Below are 17202 nucleotides of genomic sequence, written 5' to 3'. Positions count from 1 at the left end.
TGTTATAGTCATCTAAGATTATGCGGTTATAAACCTAATTGACCTTCCACGTTATCTGTCATTCACTTTGTTTATAAACAACGAAATTCGATCGTTAGGCCATATGGTTATGGCATGCCATCAACTATAACATAATTACTTAAAAACTAACAACAGAGTACAAAAGACGCATAGCGGGAACAATAAAAGGGCAGGGTTTTACAAATTCAACGCAGTTTGAAAATCTCTCTAGCAATTACTTCGTCTAAAAAATGGCTTTATAAAATTCAAATATTTACCATTTTTAAATTGGTATTCTCAATATGATAAGATAACTACTGGCCTTATAACCTCATTATTGTACGGTCAATTTACTACACATTGCCCACTGTTGAAAACTACTGGTTTTACTTCGACATAACAGCAAGCACATGCGGTAAATACCAGCGAAAATTTGTCGTTTAATCTACAGACTTAACAGCGGGCGGTGGTCATGGCTTAAGCTATTATCTCAAACAACAATAAATAATCCGGTACTTTACTAACCACTAATGCTATTGCCTGTACCAAAATAACAGCCAGATGCTTTGATATACAAGCATTTAAGGGAATAATGCTTTTTCAAATCTTGTACAAATCTAAAGGGATTCAGGTTAAAATAACTACCAATTAAGCTGTGAAGATGGGATTTCTATATAAAGATTTCCTTAACATCTTACTACTTTCCAATAGTGTAACCTATAAACTATAGTATTTAGTGTAGTGTGCTTTAGATACAGTCCACTACTTCTTATAGTTTACCTTGTATGGTATACTTAATTTGAGGTACGCTATGACGAATGTAGCTTTTAAATATACGACGGGAACTATCATAGTTCAGTAAGAGCTCTCAGGTAGACGCTAAGTGCCGACGTAAAAATCGCCTCTGAAGAAAGACATTTTTATTATAACAAAAGTCAACTAATCTGTTGATACAGCACACAGAATTGTACATATATATATGTAAACAGAAATCCTGCCTCGCAATGCTATATAAATTGAAACGTAATTAAAATTAAATACGGATAAAATAACAACGTTGTGATACTAAAATTCGTAGTAATTATTACCTTAGGCTACACCTTTAATTATTAATCTAAACGATAGATAATAGAGTATGATTGTCAACATTTACTTTACAAATAGTCATCAAAATTACTAAACGAAACGCATTGGTCTAAATTACGCTTGACTGTGTAATGAAAGGACTGGCAAAGTAAAGGCGTTTTGGTTTGAACAAAACAAGGTTAATATTTAACTCCCTCTTATATTTACTCAAAGAGGGTAGACCATAACCACACTAGCGAATACAAACAGATAGCTCACTAACGATCTAAATATTTATACACACATCTATATATCTAATACACATACAAACTGTTTTTTTAAAGACTGTTTAGCGCAAAACTGTTTGTACCAAACAGAAAACGTGTTTAGTAAGACTGTGCTCTACTATATAACATTGCTTGTACACCTACAACTTAGGCTAAGTGCTTTACTTTATTGTGAATCAAAAGCTTCAACGAATTCTATAGAAAGCGGGGCCAGTTCAAAACGCTTTGTGCCCTGTTTTTACGCTTAGGGTCTCTCTCTCGAATTCAAGTGAGAGATTTGAATCGAAAAAGGCATTTTCCCAAAAGCGCTATTGATGGTATTTTAACTTAAAGTAGTAGTACTTTAAATTCAACAAAATGGTTTTAAAATAATCGAAATTTTGATTAAAAAAGCTTTATAATATGCAACAAGACCTTATTTTAATTTTTTCTATATCTTATACGTACTAAAATTGAGATTTTAGACTTAATTATTGTGCCTTTTTTACACACTAATTTATTTGGACTATTCAGTTACATAATACACTTAGGTGTAATTATCTGAAACTAAATACCCAAAAAAACAAATCCATTTCTGGTGTTAGATTTAAAATCAGTTTTATTTAAACGAAAATCATGTTTTATTCAAGAACACTATAAAAATAACGACAACCAACAAATAAAAATCAATATAAAAACATTAAATTTGCCTTAAAAATGTGAAAAAACATTTATACTTATTAAAAGTTTGTTTTTTACATTTATACATCAATTATAGCACAAATAAAAGCATAGGTAGTACATTTTCTATAAAATACATTTTAAATGGCAGTTTTACATTATTAAAATATAAAAGTAATATTTGCAATAAAAAAGTACATCGGGCAGTTTTAGAAAGTTAAAAAAACTTATTTTTTCAGTCCGCTTTGTAAAATAGAGGACAGTAATGTTTTTCCTTTCAATGCATATTCTACATCTTTTTCTTGCATATTTAATTTAATCTAAAAATAAAAAAAAAATTTTAAAAATAAAAAAAAATTTTTATTTTTAATTATGTTTTACTAAAATTAATTAAAAAGCAAAAATAAAAAAAATAAAAATTGTGTATTTAGCAAAGTGATTTTTTTTTAAAACTTTACCGCTAGAGGTCCCGTTTAAAACCCATTGTTTCCATGTTAAAACACTCTTGTATTAGGAACAAAGAGGCAAATACAACTTAAGACTTGGCTTGGGCAACATAAGTTAACTTTAATTAGATTTTTTATTTTGGTTTTTCGCACATTGATAAAAGTAAATAATAAATACGATATACAATTAATATTACAACAATGCGACGGGAAAAAATGACAAAATCAATTTAATGATTTAAAACATGCCAAACGTTTTAATGTTTACATAAAGATTTTAAGTATGGTATGGCATGGTCACCCCAAACCCAATTGTAAATAAATGACTTCTTACAAAAAAAAATTTGAATTATTTTCTTACCTTAGTTTGGCGAATTTGTTTTGCTTTCTTAAGAGAAATAATTCCTCGAGATTCGACTAACTCGCATAAACTAAAAAACTCTGATTGGCCAACACAAGCAACTTGCCTTTCCTTACAAACTAATGAATACGTTTCATGCAACTAAAAAAACATAAAAATTAAAGTTTATTTTTATAACAAAGTGCATACAATAAAATTTAATATTATGTTTAAATATAAAGGAACCTAAATTTTAAAAATCTGCACAAAAATATATATATTTTCCAAAAACAACGAGTTTAAAAAACTTAATTTATAAAAATTTAAACCAAAAGTTGCCTAAAAATTTAAATTATTTGTATATAAATAATACAATCTTAACTTAAAATTTTATCAGAAATTAAAAAAATTAAAGTCTAAAAATTGCCTTACCTTTCCTAACGTGGCATCTTTAGTTTTACTATGCTTGCATAATAACACCAACGTACAAACTACCAACTTTTGTTGCAACGGGAAAGAATTGTCATTACCACCATCACTAGATGGCGCACTCGAGATGGTGGCGGATTGATAAACTCCGGACATGATGTTAGAGATTTGAGATATTCCGACTTTTTGGGGAGGAGTCTTCTGGTCTACAAAAAAAATAAAAAAATATATATATAGAAAAGAAAATATTATACCTGTATAGACTTCACAGTCTAAAATTGTTCAGTAATTTTTGTTATTCCAACTCTATTTATTTGGCAAATTAAAATATATTTATCCTGTATGGTCGCAACTCATAAACAATATTTGCTCGTGATAGTTCACTTGCACACCACAAACGGAATTGTTTTTGTTTTGGAGGCATATAAATTGGACTTATTGTCCACTAAGTTCCATTATAAATAAATGTATTTTTTTGTATATATCTTTATCCTCGATGTGGAAAGGTCGAATGCGCTACCTATACATAGAATAACATCAGTTACTCTGACCCAGTCTCGAGTTGCCTGTAGCAGTTATGCTACTAATTAAGTGCTGGTTCAGCAGGAGTTTATACCGTTTATAGCACCTTACTCAAGGGCGCTATAGCATAAGAGCAGTGGGAATTGAACCCACGACCTCATGGTGGTGTAGCAAGTGTTCTTACCACTTTCCATCACTGCCGGTTTTATTCTCAGTATATCATTAATTTTACCTTTTTTAGGTGAAGTTGACTTTAAAGAAGTAGTCTCCACCATTTCTACTGCCCTCCTACAAACATCAAGAGCTTTTCTTGCATCTCCGGCCATTGCTGCTACTTTCCTGGCACAAAACTGAACAGCCATTGGGTCAACATATGTCCCACTCTCATTCAAAGTTGCCTGGTAAGATCAAGTTGTTTTTTAATAAAAAATTAGATATAGCATTAAATAATGTATAATTTTTTTTCATTTACGGTTAAGTTAAAGAAGCATATAGTCTGTATTTTTTACAAAAAAAACATATTTATATATAATAATATAATATGTCATGGTGTAGTGGCCAAAACATTTCGCTTTACCACATAAGTCCTGGGTTCGATCCCCACCGCTCTGATGCTGTAGTGCCCTTTATTAAGGCGCTAATAACGGTATAAACTCCTGCTGAGCCAACACTTAATCAGCAGCTTAATTACAGGACAATTATAATCTATAATATCTCAATTGTTAATTGTTATTGTTACTCTATGTTTAGGGCGTGAAGTCGACTTTCCCAAATCAAGAATAAATAAAAGTACAGCAACAATTGTTAAAAAGCACAATATCTAATAAACCAAAAATACATTAACATCAAACTAACTTACTCTAGTTATTCTGGCTTGCAAAATTTTAACAAGTTGGTCTTTCGAATAAGGTTGAAAATTAATCAGTTTTGGTTTGTAAGCAACATTTGCTTGTAATCTAAAAAAGAAACAGTTTTAAAAATTAAATTAATTGCTTTAAAAATTTAAATACATAAAACTAAGATGTATAATATAGATAGTAAATAAAAGAGTATATACATGTAAATACAATTATAATTTGGTTGATTTTAAAACTTTAAATATCTTGACTAAAATTGATCTTTACCTTGGTAATATTCTGTCAGTTAAATCGAGTGAATTTGCAATTCCGATTAGAATAATTCTGGAATTTTCTAGCGATGTCCAACCGAACATTGTATACAACACTTCCTGATGTTTACTGTCCAGCTGGTCCATCTCATCAAGCCACAACAAACTAAAAAAATAAATAAAAACATTGGGTTAATTAAAAATAACCCCAACAACATATATATATAAAGTTAACCTTTGATGATTCATATCCTTTTACCAGATGCATTTATTGATAAAATAAAAGTTGATTCAAAAATAAAAACTTTTACAAGTATATACTTAAAAACTATTATCCAAAATGTTATAGTTTACAGTTTTAAACAACCTTTTATTTTATTATAATAGGCATCTAGAAAATCTACCAAAGCTTAAGGAGTATTAACTTTTGATAATTGGCACCACAAAAGGCAGGTGGCAAAGGGAGAACACAAAACTTTATTGTCTTGTAATTAAATAGTTAAATAAACACAGAACCTTATAAAAATAAACAAACAAAAGATGGGAGACCTTAGGTAAGTAAATAATAAAAGGTATAATTAAAAGTTAAAACAATGAAATTAAGTTAAATAAACAAAAAAAATGGCATCAAAAAAAAAGTTTTTATTTATTTATTTTTTTATTAAAAATTTGTTTTTTTGTACTTACATCATGGAACCTTCTGCTGATATCTGTTGTTCAATATACTTCAATGAACTTTTTGAGGATTTTGTATGTTTGCTTGCTGCTCCCATGTTACTGGCTACTCGTTGGTAGATCGTTGCTGCAGTTCGCATGGACATACAGTTCACAGAAATTATGTTTGCAAACTCAATTTTATTCTGCAAAAAATATTATGGAATTTAATAACATAGATTCGAAAAAATGGCGCATTTATATGCAATTCTGTGAAGTTTATTCACTACATATTGGCTTATTAATATTACTTTTAAAAATGTATATATAACAATTCCTAAAAAGACACGTCTGTATAAATTATGTTTCTTGATATATATACATAAAAAACTAACTTAATCAATTAATTGAAAAGTTTTATTAAATATCAAATATTTTATGGAATCAATTGACCTCAATAATTTAATTATCAAGAGAGATAAATAGGATTTAAAACTAGGACTAGTATCCTAACAGACATGCATACATTAAAGAACTAGACATCATAATAGCCCAATTAGGTCAATTATAAACTGCAACAAAGGGAAAAAGACATGGGAAAAAATGGATCAAATCCAATTTAAATATACATTGATAAAGAATGATAAACAATATATACTTCAAAATTTTCTAAAAATGTTTTATGAATACTTTTTCATTATTGTGTTAAACAGCATCACATTTTTTTTAAATTTAAATGCAGCAGCCTTTTTTGAGTAAATTAATAAATAATTGTTTCATTTAAAGTCCTTATTTTAAAACAAACAACAATATATGCTACACCATATACATAAATTTCACAAAGTTTTTTATTTAAAATTTTAGTTTTTTTTAACCAATTTTTTTTCTAAGACAGCTTTTACATAAAGAAATCCGTAAAAATTGTTAAGAATTTATATAATTTGTTATACCTTCATTTCAGCCAACACATGTGTTAGACAAGCACTTTTTCCTGTGCCAGGAGCTCCAGATATATATAGGCTTCCGGCCTTATGCTGGTCAGCACAATTGTTTATAAAACTTATAATTTCTGTCAATTCTGAGTCTCTACCAACCAACGTCTTTGGAACAGAATTGTGTAAAGCATGTTTAATTTTGCTGTACACAGAACCTATCAAAATAATAATAAATTTATGTTTTTTTGTATATATCTTTATCCTCGATGTGAGAAGGTCGAATGCGCGACCTAAACATAGAGTAACATCAGTTACTCTGACCCAGTCTCGAGTTGCCTTTAGCAGTTTGGGACATTTTATAGATTACAATTGTCCGGTTATTATTCTGCTGATTAAGTGCCGGCTCAGCATAAGTTTATACCGTTTATAGCGCCTTACTCAAGGGCACTACAGGATGAGAGCATTGGGGATTAAACCCACGACCCCATGGTGGTGTAGCAAGTGTTCTTACTACTACACCATGCTGTCGGTTAAATGTTTATATTAACTTGCACTAATTTTGATATGCATATACTAATTAAACCTACATTATTGATTGAATGTTTAAAAAAAAGAAATTTACATAAAGTGTAACTGAACTATTTCGTAAAATATTATTACCTCTTTCAAGATGTTTGGGTGATTTTAAAACCTCCTGGTCCTCGATTTCAGCATTTTCTTTGGGCGATATTTCAATTTTATCATTTTCGTTGGTTACCTCGACTAAAGCTCTCCGACATGGCAAAGATTTTTTGGGCGACTTTTTTAAACTCCGAGGCAGTGAATCAGAAATCTTCGATTTTTTGGTCGGCGAAGGTGACAAGTCTTTGGTGTGAGGCCTTTTAGGGGACACTTTTTTGGGGGTCACTTCGATTTTTACTGGTGTTTTTTTCACCGGCGAACAAATTACAGTTTTTGGTGAATCATTCTTAAACAAATTAACCTTTTTTGGTGACTTACAAACTTCTTTTTGTTTTAAAAGATTAGAGCCCGACAAAACGGTATTAATTTTGTTCTGCAAAATGTTTTTCCGAATGGCATCATATTTTTTTCCTGTCGGTGACTCTAAAGTTAACGCCCGCAAAGGCGACAGAAGGCCCCGGCATGTCGTTGGGTTCGGTTTAACATTTTCCTTGTAGCGCTTGATCGGTGATACCGGAGACAGTTTAAAAATTTCTTCGAGTACCGAGGGTTCTGTTAAAGTGCTTTTTTCGAACTCACTGACTTGTGATAACAGACCCAGTCGCTTTCTGGCAGACCGAGTAAAAGATGACTTTTTCGAATCAAACATTTCTGCTTTATGTTTGTTAATATCAGGGGTAAGGTAGGTTTTACCACTCCGTGTTTTGCGTACGGACATTTTATTAGAAAATTAAGTAATACAAAAATAAGAAATTAAAAACTAAAGTTAATTCTATTCTAGCCCTAGAGACAAAACAATAAGTTAAAAAAAGAACATCATAACAAAATTAAAAGTTAAACAAAGTAATAGACATTCAATTCGCCAAAGGATTACATCCCGACAATATTTAAAAAGCAAAAATGAACGCGTCCTGACTTTAGTCCGCTGCAAACTTAATAACAAACTCTATCTATGTGTTTTTTTTTCTCCTTTTTTTACCGCGAAGAAACCGATGTCGATCTTCGCGCGACCTTTTCTCTATTGATAAAATTAGCGCGAGCTTTTTCTTATTTCGCGCGTCTCATTGTCCGAACTCGTGGTAACCGCAAAAACTAATTTTTTTCTTAATTTATCCCCAGTGTATAAGGATTCACTGCGGGAATTGAACAAAGCACAATTTTCCCGACTCTGACTTGATCTCAAATCAATTTTGCTAGTTTAAAAAATTATTAGTTGTAATTGGCTGTTAATCGGCAGTGTGGTGTAGTGGGAAAAGAACACTTGCTACACCACACAAGAAGTCGTGGGTTTAATTCCCACTGCTCTCATGTCGTAGCGCCCAAGTAAGGCGATATAAACGTTATGAACTCCTGCTGAGCCAGCACTTAATCAGCAGTAAAATTATCGGGCAATTATAGTCTATATAATATCCCAAACTACCACAGACAACTCGAGACTGGGTCGGGGTAACTATTGTTACTCTATGTTTAAGTCGCGCATTTGACTTTCCCACATCGAGGATAAAGATATATACAAAAAATAAGCCACAGGTTATTTTTTAAGCGTGCCCAACACTTAAAAACTACGAAATTTAACTTATTTTACAAATTATTAATTTTTTTGACCTGCCGAAGTATTACTATTCTCATAGTTCGTCTAGAATTAAAATGTTAGCAAAATTTAAAAAAAAAGAATAACATTAAGCTGTCATAGAAGGATATTTTAATAACGTTAAAAGAAATAAGGCATATTTATAAAATATAAAACACTATACAAAACAATTTTACAGTGATGATAAGAATTATAAAACTATGTTTAAAAATAATCTAAAACAAGTAAAAAAAAAATTAAAAAGTAGTGCTCTAGTTTTCTTTTCTTCTTTTCATTGAGTTTCGGAAGTTTTCAGCTCCATTTTTATAAATTTGTTCAACTTTATGAGCTAGGTCTGTTCTTTCAGCATCTTTTAAAGCTTCCATAAAACTGCAGCAATAAAAAAAAATTATAAAAAAAGAAAACAAAAAATATTCATAAATCTCAAGAAAAAACATATTGTGTGTATATAATACCTTTCAACACAGTCTTCTTCATGCATATGCTGCATTGCCCATTTTTTAAGTAAAAGAAAAACTTGCTGATCTGGATTTCCAGGGTTGCCCAATTTTATTCTAAAAAAAACAAAAATAAATGAATAAACTAACTATGCCAAACTGAATATTCACAACTAAGCCTTTGATTTTAAATAAACACAATAATTTACGACAGCAAGGTGCACAGGACACCTGGCTTCACTATCAATTAAAAAAGTAAAATTTAGCCACTACTGATTAAATTAAGAATCTTATGGGCAAAAAGTACTAAAATGAAATTATTTTTAATATATTAAATATTCACCTATCCATAGTTGCCTGACTAATGTTTAAATAGCTTCCGAGATTTTCCCATTCCATCCCAATAAATTGAGCAATGTATCTTAAATTACTTTCTTTAAACATCCCAGTACCTATAATCAAAATTAAAGTTAATAAAACATCAAAAGTTTGAACCATTACATTGTAAACAGGTTATGTAAAGAAAGTAGTTATTAAAGTACTGGTTTGGAGATATTAATTCTTATGTTGCTATATTTTTTTTTGTATATATCTTTGTCCTCGATGTGGGAAAGGTCGAATGCGCGACTTAAACATAGTTTAACATCAGTTACTCCGACCCAGTCTCGAGTTGCCTGTGGCAGTTTGGGATATCAAAGACTATAATTGCCCGATAATTATGCTGCTGATAAAGTGCTGGCTCAGCAGGAGTTCATACGGTTTATAGCGCCTTACTCAAGGACAGCATCAGATTAGTGGGGATTGAACCCACGACCTCATGGTGGTGTAGCAAGTGTTCTTACCACTACACCATGCTGCCGGTTTTCATTAAAAGATATGTTTAAAAAAATTAAAAAAAAAATTAAAAATAACTAAATAATATGATAAAAAATAACTCAAAAATATTTATACCTAATTCTCCAAAATTTAATTCATATTCTTTTGTTTCTGGCAAATTTAATGTTAAATCATTTTTCTAAAAAAAAACAATTATTTTTAATCAAAACCCAAGAATTAACTTTTTTAAATTTTACTGTAAAAAAAACTTTATACAAACAATTTATTACAAATCTTTTAACATTAATTACCTTCAATGTAATCATAACATCGTCTAAATGTACCACTTTTTCTTCTATTAAGGAGTTGTCCTTATCTATTTGATCAACATTATCAGCTTTGTTTTGAATATTGTCAGGGTCACTTTGTTCACCAGTAGTAGGTAAATGTTTTCTTTTACTGGTGGATGGTATATCCCTTTGTTGAGGAAATTCTGGTTGTAACTTATTCTCTATAAATTTTAAAGGGTACGCTTTTAAACTAAAATATTAAGTGTAAGTGTAAGTACTGGCAGCATGGTGTAGTGGTCAGAACACTTAACTTTACTACAATAGGTCAAGAGTTCGATCCCAACTGCTCTTATGCTTTCGCATCCTTCGGTAAGCGCTTTTAAGAGTATGAACTCCTGCTAAGCCAATTTTAAGTTAAGAGCTTAATTTCTCGACAATTATTATTCACAATATCCCAAACTGTCAAAGGCAATTCACGACTGGGTTGGGGTAACCAATGAACCCAGTATCTCATAAAGAAATCCTTTGTGCAATATCACCCACACTATGCCACTGATTTATTAATCAATTTAAAAAATATTGTGTTAAAATATCATTAAAATTACCACTGCAAAGTTTGGGTTGTATTTTATAAAATGAAACATATCCAGTGACTGCATTTACTTTCGAACTTTCTAATTCCTGAGACTCTATACAAAAACTGCAACAAAGTTAAGAGTGATTGAAATATTGTTATAGTCAAGACAGTAAATATTAGAAATTTACTTATGCCCGGGCGAAAATATTTTAAAAAAAGTTCGGGCATTTTTGAAAATTTTACAAACCTGCAAAACCCACTAGTGTCAGGTGAATATTGGCTAAAAAATCTTTTCACCAAGATTTTCTCCTCCATGTACTTTCTATCCAGCTCGTTATAAGTTTTCAACTTTATATCACCAATAACCTTAACAACAGAAAAAATTGTTAATAAAAATAAAAAAAGCTATGCATGTCCAAGTAAAAATGAATTATTTTTTTGTATATATGTTTATCCTCATAGAGTAACATCAGTTACTCCGACCCAGTCTCGAGTTGCCTGTGGCAGTTTGGAATATTATAGATAATAATTGACCGATAATTATGCTGCTGATTAAGTGCTGGCTCAGCAGGAGTTCATATCGTTTATAGCGTCTTACTCAAGGACGTTACAGCATGAGGGCAGTGGGGATTGAACCCACGACCTCATAATTATGCAGTATGAAAATAAATAATAATTTAATGGTGGTATCAATGGAGGCCAAGTGTTAGGGATTATTGGTAAGTTTTTACAAAGAACAAAAAAAGCAATTAAAATTTTTTTTAAACTTTTGTAAAAGTTAAATTACCTTAACCCGAAATCGGTCGCCCTCCTGTAGAAAATGAACACTAGAGTAACAATCCCCACCAGCATATCCTTCATCTTTAAGTTGTTCGATTCTTGACTTTGTATGCTCTTTATGTACACACTGGGCTTTAACTATAGATGGAAGCTCCTTTTTCTAAAATAAAACTTAATTTTAAACAAAACGCTTAAAAATATTCTTTTTTGCATTTAAAAACAAAAGCCTTAAGATTAACAACATTTCGTAAAGACTGGTAGCGTGATGTATTGGCCAGAACACTTGGCTTTACTACATGAAAACACTGAGGATAGAACACTTGGCTTAACTACAAGAGGTCCTAGGTTTAATCCCCACTGCTCTCATGCTGTAGTGCCCTTGAGTAAGGTGCTATAAAAGGTATGAACTCTTGCTAAGCCAAAACTTAATCAGCAGCGTAATTATCGGATAATTATAATCTATATTATCCCAAACTGACAACAGCAACTCGAGACTGGGTCAGAGTAACTAATGTTATTCCATGTTTAGGTTGTGAAGTTGACCTTTTCACATCGAAAATAAATAAATAATAAAACATTGTTCATCTTATGAAGCTTTTGCTTTTATATTTTTATTGATCTAGTGACTATAGCAAAATAAAATGTTTATTTACTTGTAAGGCAATAAATTGAACTTCATGATTAGTTAACCTTTTGTAAATTTTTCTGGCAACCCCACAAATATTTTCCCACACCAACCAATACCTAGATAATCAAATTATAAATTTTATAAAACTATTTATCAAATTATTTTTTTTAAATTACTTGAGTAAATACATGTTTGCTTAAGTAATTATACACTTTTTTTAAATTAACTTTTATTAAATAATTAATTAATCCTTTTAAGAATTAAATATTTTATTAACTAGTTTATACTTTGAGAAGGATCTTGTTTGAAAAGAGGCATCAACAGTTGTGAAAATAAGATTGACATCGTTTGTTATGTCTTTCCAATCATTTACATTACTTTGAGATTTTAACAAGCGTACATCTTTGCTGTCAAAAGGTCTGCCCATCTACAGAAAAAGTTGAAATTGATCTTTTTAAATTTTTAAACAAACTTAGGGATAAAAAAATTAATCTAATGCTGCTAACTACACTGAGTTTTTTTTTTATATATATTTTTATCCTCGATGTTGGAAGGTCGAATGCGCGACCTAAACATAGAGTAACATCAGTTACTCCGGCCCAGTCTCAAATTGCCTGTGGCAGTTTGGGATATTATAGATTATAATTGCCCAATAATTGTACTGTTGATTAAGTGTTGGCTCAGCAGAAGTTCATACCCCTTCTAGCGCCATACATAAGGGTGCAACAGCATAAGTGCAGTGGGGATTGAACCCACAACCTCATGTGTGGTGTAGCAAGTGTTCTTACCACTATACCATGCTGCCGGTTAGTTAAATATTTTTAATCAACCCAGGCATACGAACTGTGGTACCAGTTTAAAATAATTTTAGAAAACTATGTGATTAACACAAAGTCTTAATGGCTAAAGTCTTAAGCAGAAAACAAAGTTAGTTAAGGCCATCATTATAAAAGGGGTTTGGTGCAATTTGCTAATTCTTAGGATAAAGTAATGGCCGACAATATAAATTTTACATTAAATAAATTTTAAAACATTTAAAATTTAACAAACTTGTGTTATATATTTACAGATAAAAGTTATCTCATATTGAAATAATAATTTTACCAGTGGTTTGGGTAATGCAATATGTACAGTCACAAATTTTTCAAAAACATGATTTGGTTCCACTTTAACATGTAAGATGTTACTCGCATATGAATCTGTTTTAGAAATATCTTTTATAAGAGAAGGGTCCACCGACAGCAACTAAAATAAAAAATAGATTAAATTTAAGATATTTTAAAGTTATCTTATAAAATTTTATTCTGTAAAAAGTTAAATAATAAAAGTTACAAATATTGTATTTTCACCTGTATTTTTACTTGGGTGTCTTCAGGTACACATTGTTTAGGAAAATGAATTTTAGTAAAGTTATCGACGGTAGAAAATAATGTGTGATCCGAATGCTGAACATAAATTTGATAAATATTAAAATTATATTAGACAAACGTAAACGTTAAGGCAATAAAAATTACAAAACAACAACATTAAATAATATTTTATGTTTTAAAAATTGTATATATAAAAATATAAAAAAACTTACAAAAAAAAAATCTTTTTTAAAATAGAACTTATGAATTTAAAAAGCAAAAATCTTAAAAAGTATTAAGCTATATAAAATGACAAATCCTACCCTTTCGATCGTGACTTTGTTTTCAATAAGACGAGATATTACCGCAAACATAGAAAAATGGGAAGTTAGAACTTGAATTTTTCCTTTACAACAAATCCCTTCATTTCTAGTCTCTAATATCATTGAACTGCAAAAAAATAGAGAAATAAAAAAAAAAAAACTTAAAAGTGAAGTAGAATATAAGATGATGCTATAAAAAATCAACTATTTAGGTTCAATCCCCACTGATCTCATGCTGTAGCGCCCTTAAATAAGGCGCTATAAACGGTATAAACCTCTGCTGAGCCAGCACTTAATCAGCAGCATAAATATCGGACAATTATAATCTATAATATCCCAATCTGCCACAGGCAACTCAAGACTGGGTCTGGGTAACAGTTGTTACTCTATGTTTAGGTCGAGCATTCAACCTTTCCACTTCGAGGATAATAATATATATAAAAAAAAGGTTGTAAAACAAAACAAATTTTTGTAAGTATTTTACATTTTTCTATTTTATTTACCTTAGATCTTCATATTTAAAACCAGATTTTTCACAATGTGTGGTGGTTCTTATAACAATTTCTCTACGTTGTTGATCAAAAGTTGTGTAAGAAAATGGCAATATAATTTTAACAGGCTAAAAAAACAATCAAAAAAATTGAATTGTTTTACAGGTTAAAAAAAAGAAGTTTAACAATTTAAAATATTTTTGTTCTTAAGTTATCTATTTATTAGTAATTTTTAAGAAATAAAATAATATTTATCAAGAAAATTAAAATATAAATATTAGCTTAGAATATCTAAAATTGTATATAATTTTATCCTCGATGTGGGAAAGTCGAATGTGCGACCTAAACATAGAGTAACATCAGTTACTCCGACCCAGTCTCGAGTTGCCTGTGGCAGTTTGGGATATTATAGGTTATAATTGCCCGGTAATTATGCTGTTGATTACTGGCTTAGCAGGAGTTCATACGGTTTTAAATCGCCTTACTAAAGGGCGCTACAGCATAAGAGCAGTGGGGATTAAACCCACTACCTCATGTGTGGTGTAGCAAGTGTAAATACCACTACACCACGCTGCCGGTTAAAATATATAATACAAATATGTTTTTAACCTGAATAAAAAACCTACCACTAAAAACTTCAATCCACTAGGAGTTAGTTCTAGAACTTTACTTAAAAGTTGATCTGTGTCATTCAGTAGAAAATTTGTGTCATCATTTTCCATTATTTTGCTAAAAATTTCCAAATTTCTGTCGCTTACATTTTTTGGAAAAATAATTTCAATATTTAGGGGCAAACAAAAATGTGCTCCATATTTTGGATCAATATTAAGATCGCTAATATTTGTATCTATTATGTATTTTGGAACATCATAGGCATTATAGGCATCTAAAACCATAAAATTTATTTTTTTTATTAGTAAGTTAAAGGCAATTTAAAAAACAAAAAAGCACATAAATTTTTTCATTAAAAAACCCTCATAATATTTTTTTTGTATATATCTTTATCCTTGATGTGGTAAAGTCGAATGCGCGACTTAAACATAGAGTAACATCAGTTACTCAGACCCAGTCTTAAGTTGCCTGTGGCAATTTGGGATATTATATATATATATATATAGATAATAATTGGCTGATACCTATGCTGCAGATTAAGTGCTGGCTAAGCAGAAGTTCATGCCGTTTATAGCGCCTTACTCAAGGGTATAGCGCCTTACTCAAGGGCCACAGCATAAGGGCAGAGGGGATTGAGCCCACGACCTCAAGTGTGGTGTAGCAAGTGTTCTTACCACTACACCACGCTGTCGATTTTAAATAGTCCTTGTTAATAAAAATTGAAAATAACAAAACAACTTTTTATAGCTGTATTAACAAAATGCTATTAGAACAAAAATTATAAATGTCTTTAAATAAATAGTCTAACAATTTTATTATTTAATATATTTTAAATTTAGTACCTATAATAATACCATGCTCAGATACCTTTTGTATTTTCTAAATCTTGTCTTGCTGTATTTCCATTAAATAAAAACATTGAATTATTTTGTAATTTAATTGGAATTTTAACAATGTGATTGAACTGAATGTCAAAGGTTATCAACATAGGCATTTCAATTTCATCTGGTAGGCAATCTTTAAAAAAATTAAATTAATTGTGAATAGTTAAATTATTAATCCATTAAAATTTTTTTAAGCATATACAAAACTGCCAATCTTTTATACATTTTTTTATATACATATTATTATTCTTGATGTGGAAAGGAGGAATGCGCGAACTAAACATAGAGTAACATCTGTTACCTTTACATAGTTTCGAGCTGCCTTTTGCAGTTTGAGATATTATAGATTATAAATCCTCGGTAATTAAGCTGCTAATGAAGTATTGGCTCAGCAGAAGTTTAAATCGTATAGTGCCTTACTCAAAGACGCTACATCATTAGAGTAGGTGCCTAGATGGGATTAAACCCAGAACCTTATGTAGTGAAACAAAGTTTGCTGACCACCATTTCACGTTGCTGGTCACTTATTAAAACCTGTTAGGTAACTTTTAAACATAGATAAACTTACCTATAAAGTTATGTCTTGCAATAACATATTGAAGAGAAGTTGAACTAAACAAAGTTTTTGGCAGATTTTCCAATTTATTGTCAGAGACATCAAAACTAGTTAAAGATTTCAAACCTTTCCATGAGTTTGGAAGTTCAGTTAACATATTTCCAGATACATTTAACACTTGTAGCTTTGTAAGATTTTGTATATCTTTGCTTATATGACTGATAGCATTATTTCGCAAGTACAGCTCAGTCAGATTTGGTAGTTCACTAAATTCTTTGGATATTTTTGAAATATTGTTGAAATTCAAATTCAGTATTCTTAAATTTTGTAAATGTTTTAAACACTTAGGTATTGTAGATATGGAGTTAAAGCAAAGATCCAGATGATTCAGCTTTAAAAGTGTAGAAAAATGATCTGGTAATCCTTTAAGTTCGCCTTTTTCAATGGTTCCATTTTTTCCATACCGTCCACCCTTTATCAAGCATAAATTAAGATTGGACAATTTTGCAATATTAGATATGATTTCATAATCACACTCTTCAAAGTTGTTAGTTGGTAATTCTAGTAATGTTATTTTATTCAAGAATTCAATATTGGTAGCTAAAATTTTTTCTACAATATTTCGAAATAAAATGCGACAGTCTTTTGGATTTTCATCGATATTTAAACATAAATGTCCACTTATTTTGATGTTCTTAATGTAGTGCTCTACTTGGTTTTCATCCATTTTAGTAAATCAAA

The 17202-nt window shown here is 30.3% G+C and overlaps 2 protein-coding genes across 2 annotated transcripts; both read right to left on the bottom strand.

The window, feature by feature from the left end:
• Positions 1–2204: 2204 nt before the first annotated feature.
• On the bottom strand, positions 2205–7845 carry LOC145741581 (cell division control protein 6 homolog). The gene is made up of 9 exons (XM_082559185.1): positions 7107–7845; positions 6462–6661; positions 5545–5717; positions 4874–5023; positions 4609–4705; positions 3982–4147; positions 3231–3433; positions 2820–2960; positions 2205–2332 (listed from the first exon to the last, which is right to left on the bottom strand). The coding sequence occupies exons 1-9, from the start codon at positions 7843–7845 to the stop codon at positions 2240–2242; spliced, it is 1962 nt and encodes a 653-aa protein (XP_082415311.1). The 3' UTR covers positions 2205–2239.
• Positions 7846–8961: 1116 nt separating this feature from the next.
• LOC145742592 (p53-induced death domain-containing protein 1-like) lies at positions 8962–17188 on the bottom strand. The gene is made up of 17 exons (XM_082560369.1): positions 16474–17188; positions 15889–16038; positions 15036–15295; positions 14422–14537; positions 13919–14045; positions 13596–13691; positions 13351–13491; positions 12534–12673; positions 12272–12362; positions 11626–11778; positions 11086–11204; positions 10867–10961; positions 10283–10482; positions 10107–10170; positions 9499–9607; positions 9174–9272; positions 8962–9087 (listed from the first exon to the last, which is right to left on the bottom strand). Exons 1-17 carry the CDS (start codon positions 17186–17188, stop codon positions 8970–8972), a joined length of 2793 nt encoding a protein of 930 aa, XP_082416495.1. The 3' UTR covers positions 8962–8969.
• Between the last annotated feature and the right edge of the window lie 14 nt (positions 17189–17202).

Source organism: Corella eumyota, chromosome 2 (assembly GCF_963082875.1).
Source record: "Corella eumyota chromosome 2, kaCorEumy4.1, whole genome shotgun sequence".
NCBI classification, from domain to species: Eukaryota; Metazoa; Chordata; class Ascidiacea; order Phlebobranchia; family Corellidae; genus Corella; species Corella eumyota.
The sequence above is the reverse complement of the archived record's forward strand: the minus strand, read 5'-3'. Positions and strand labels throughout refer to the sequence as shown.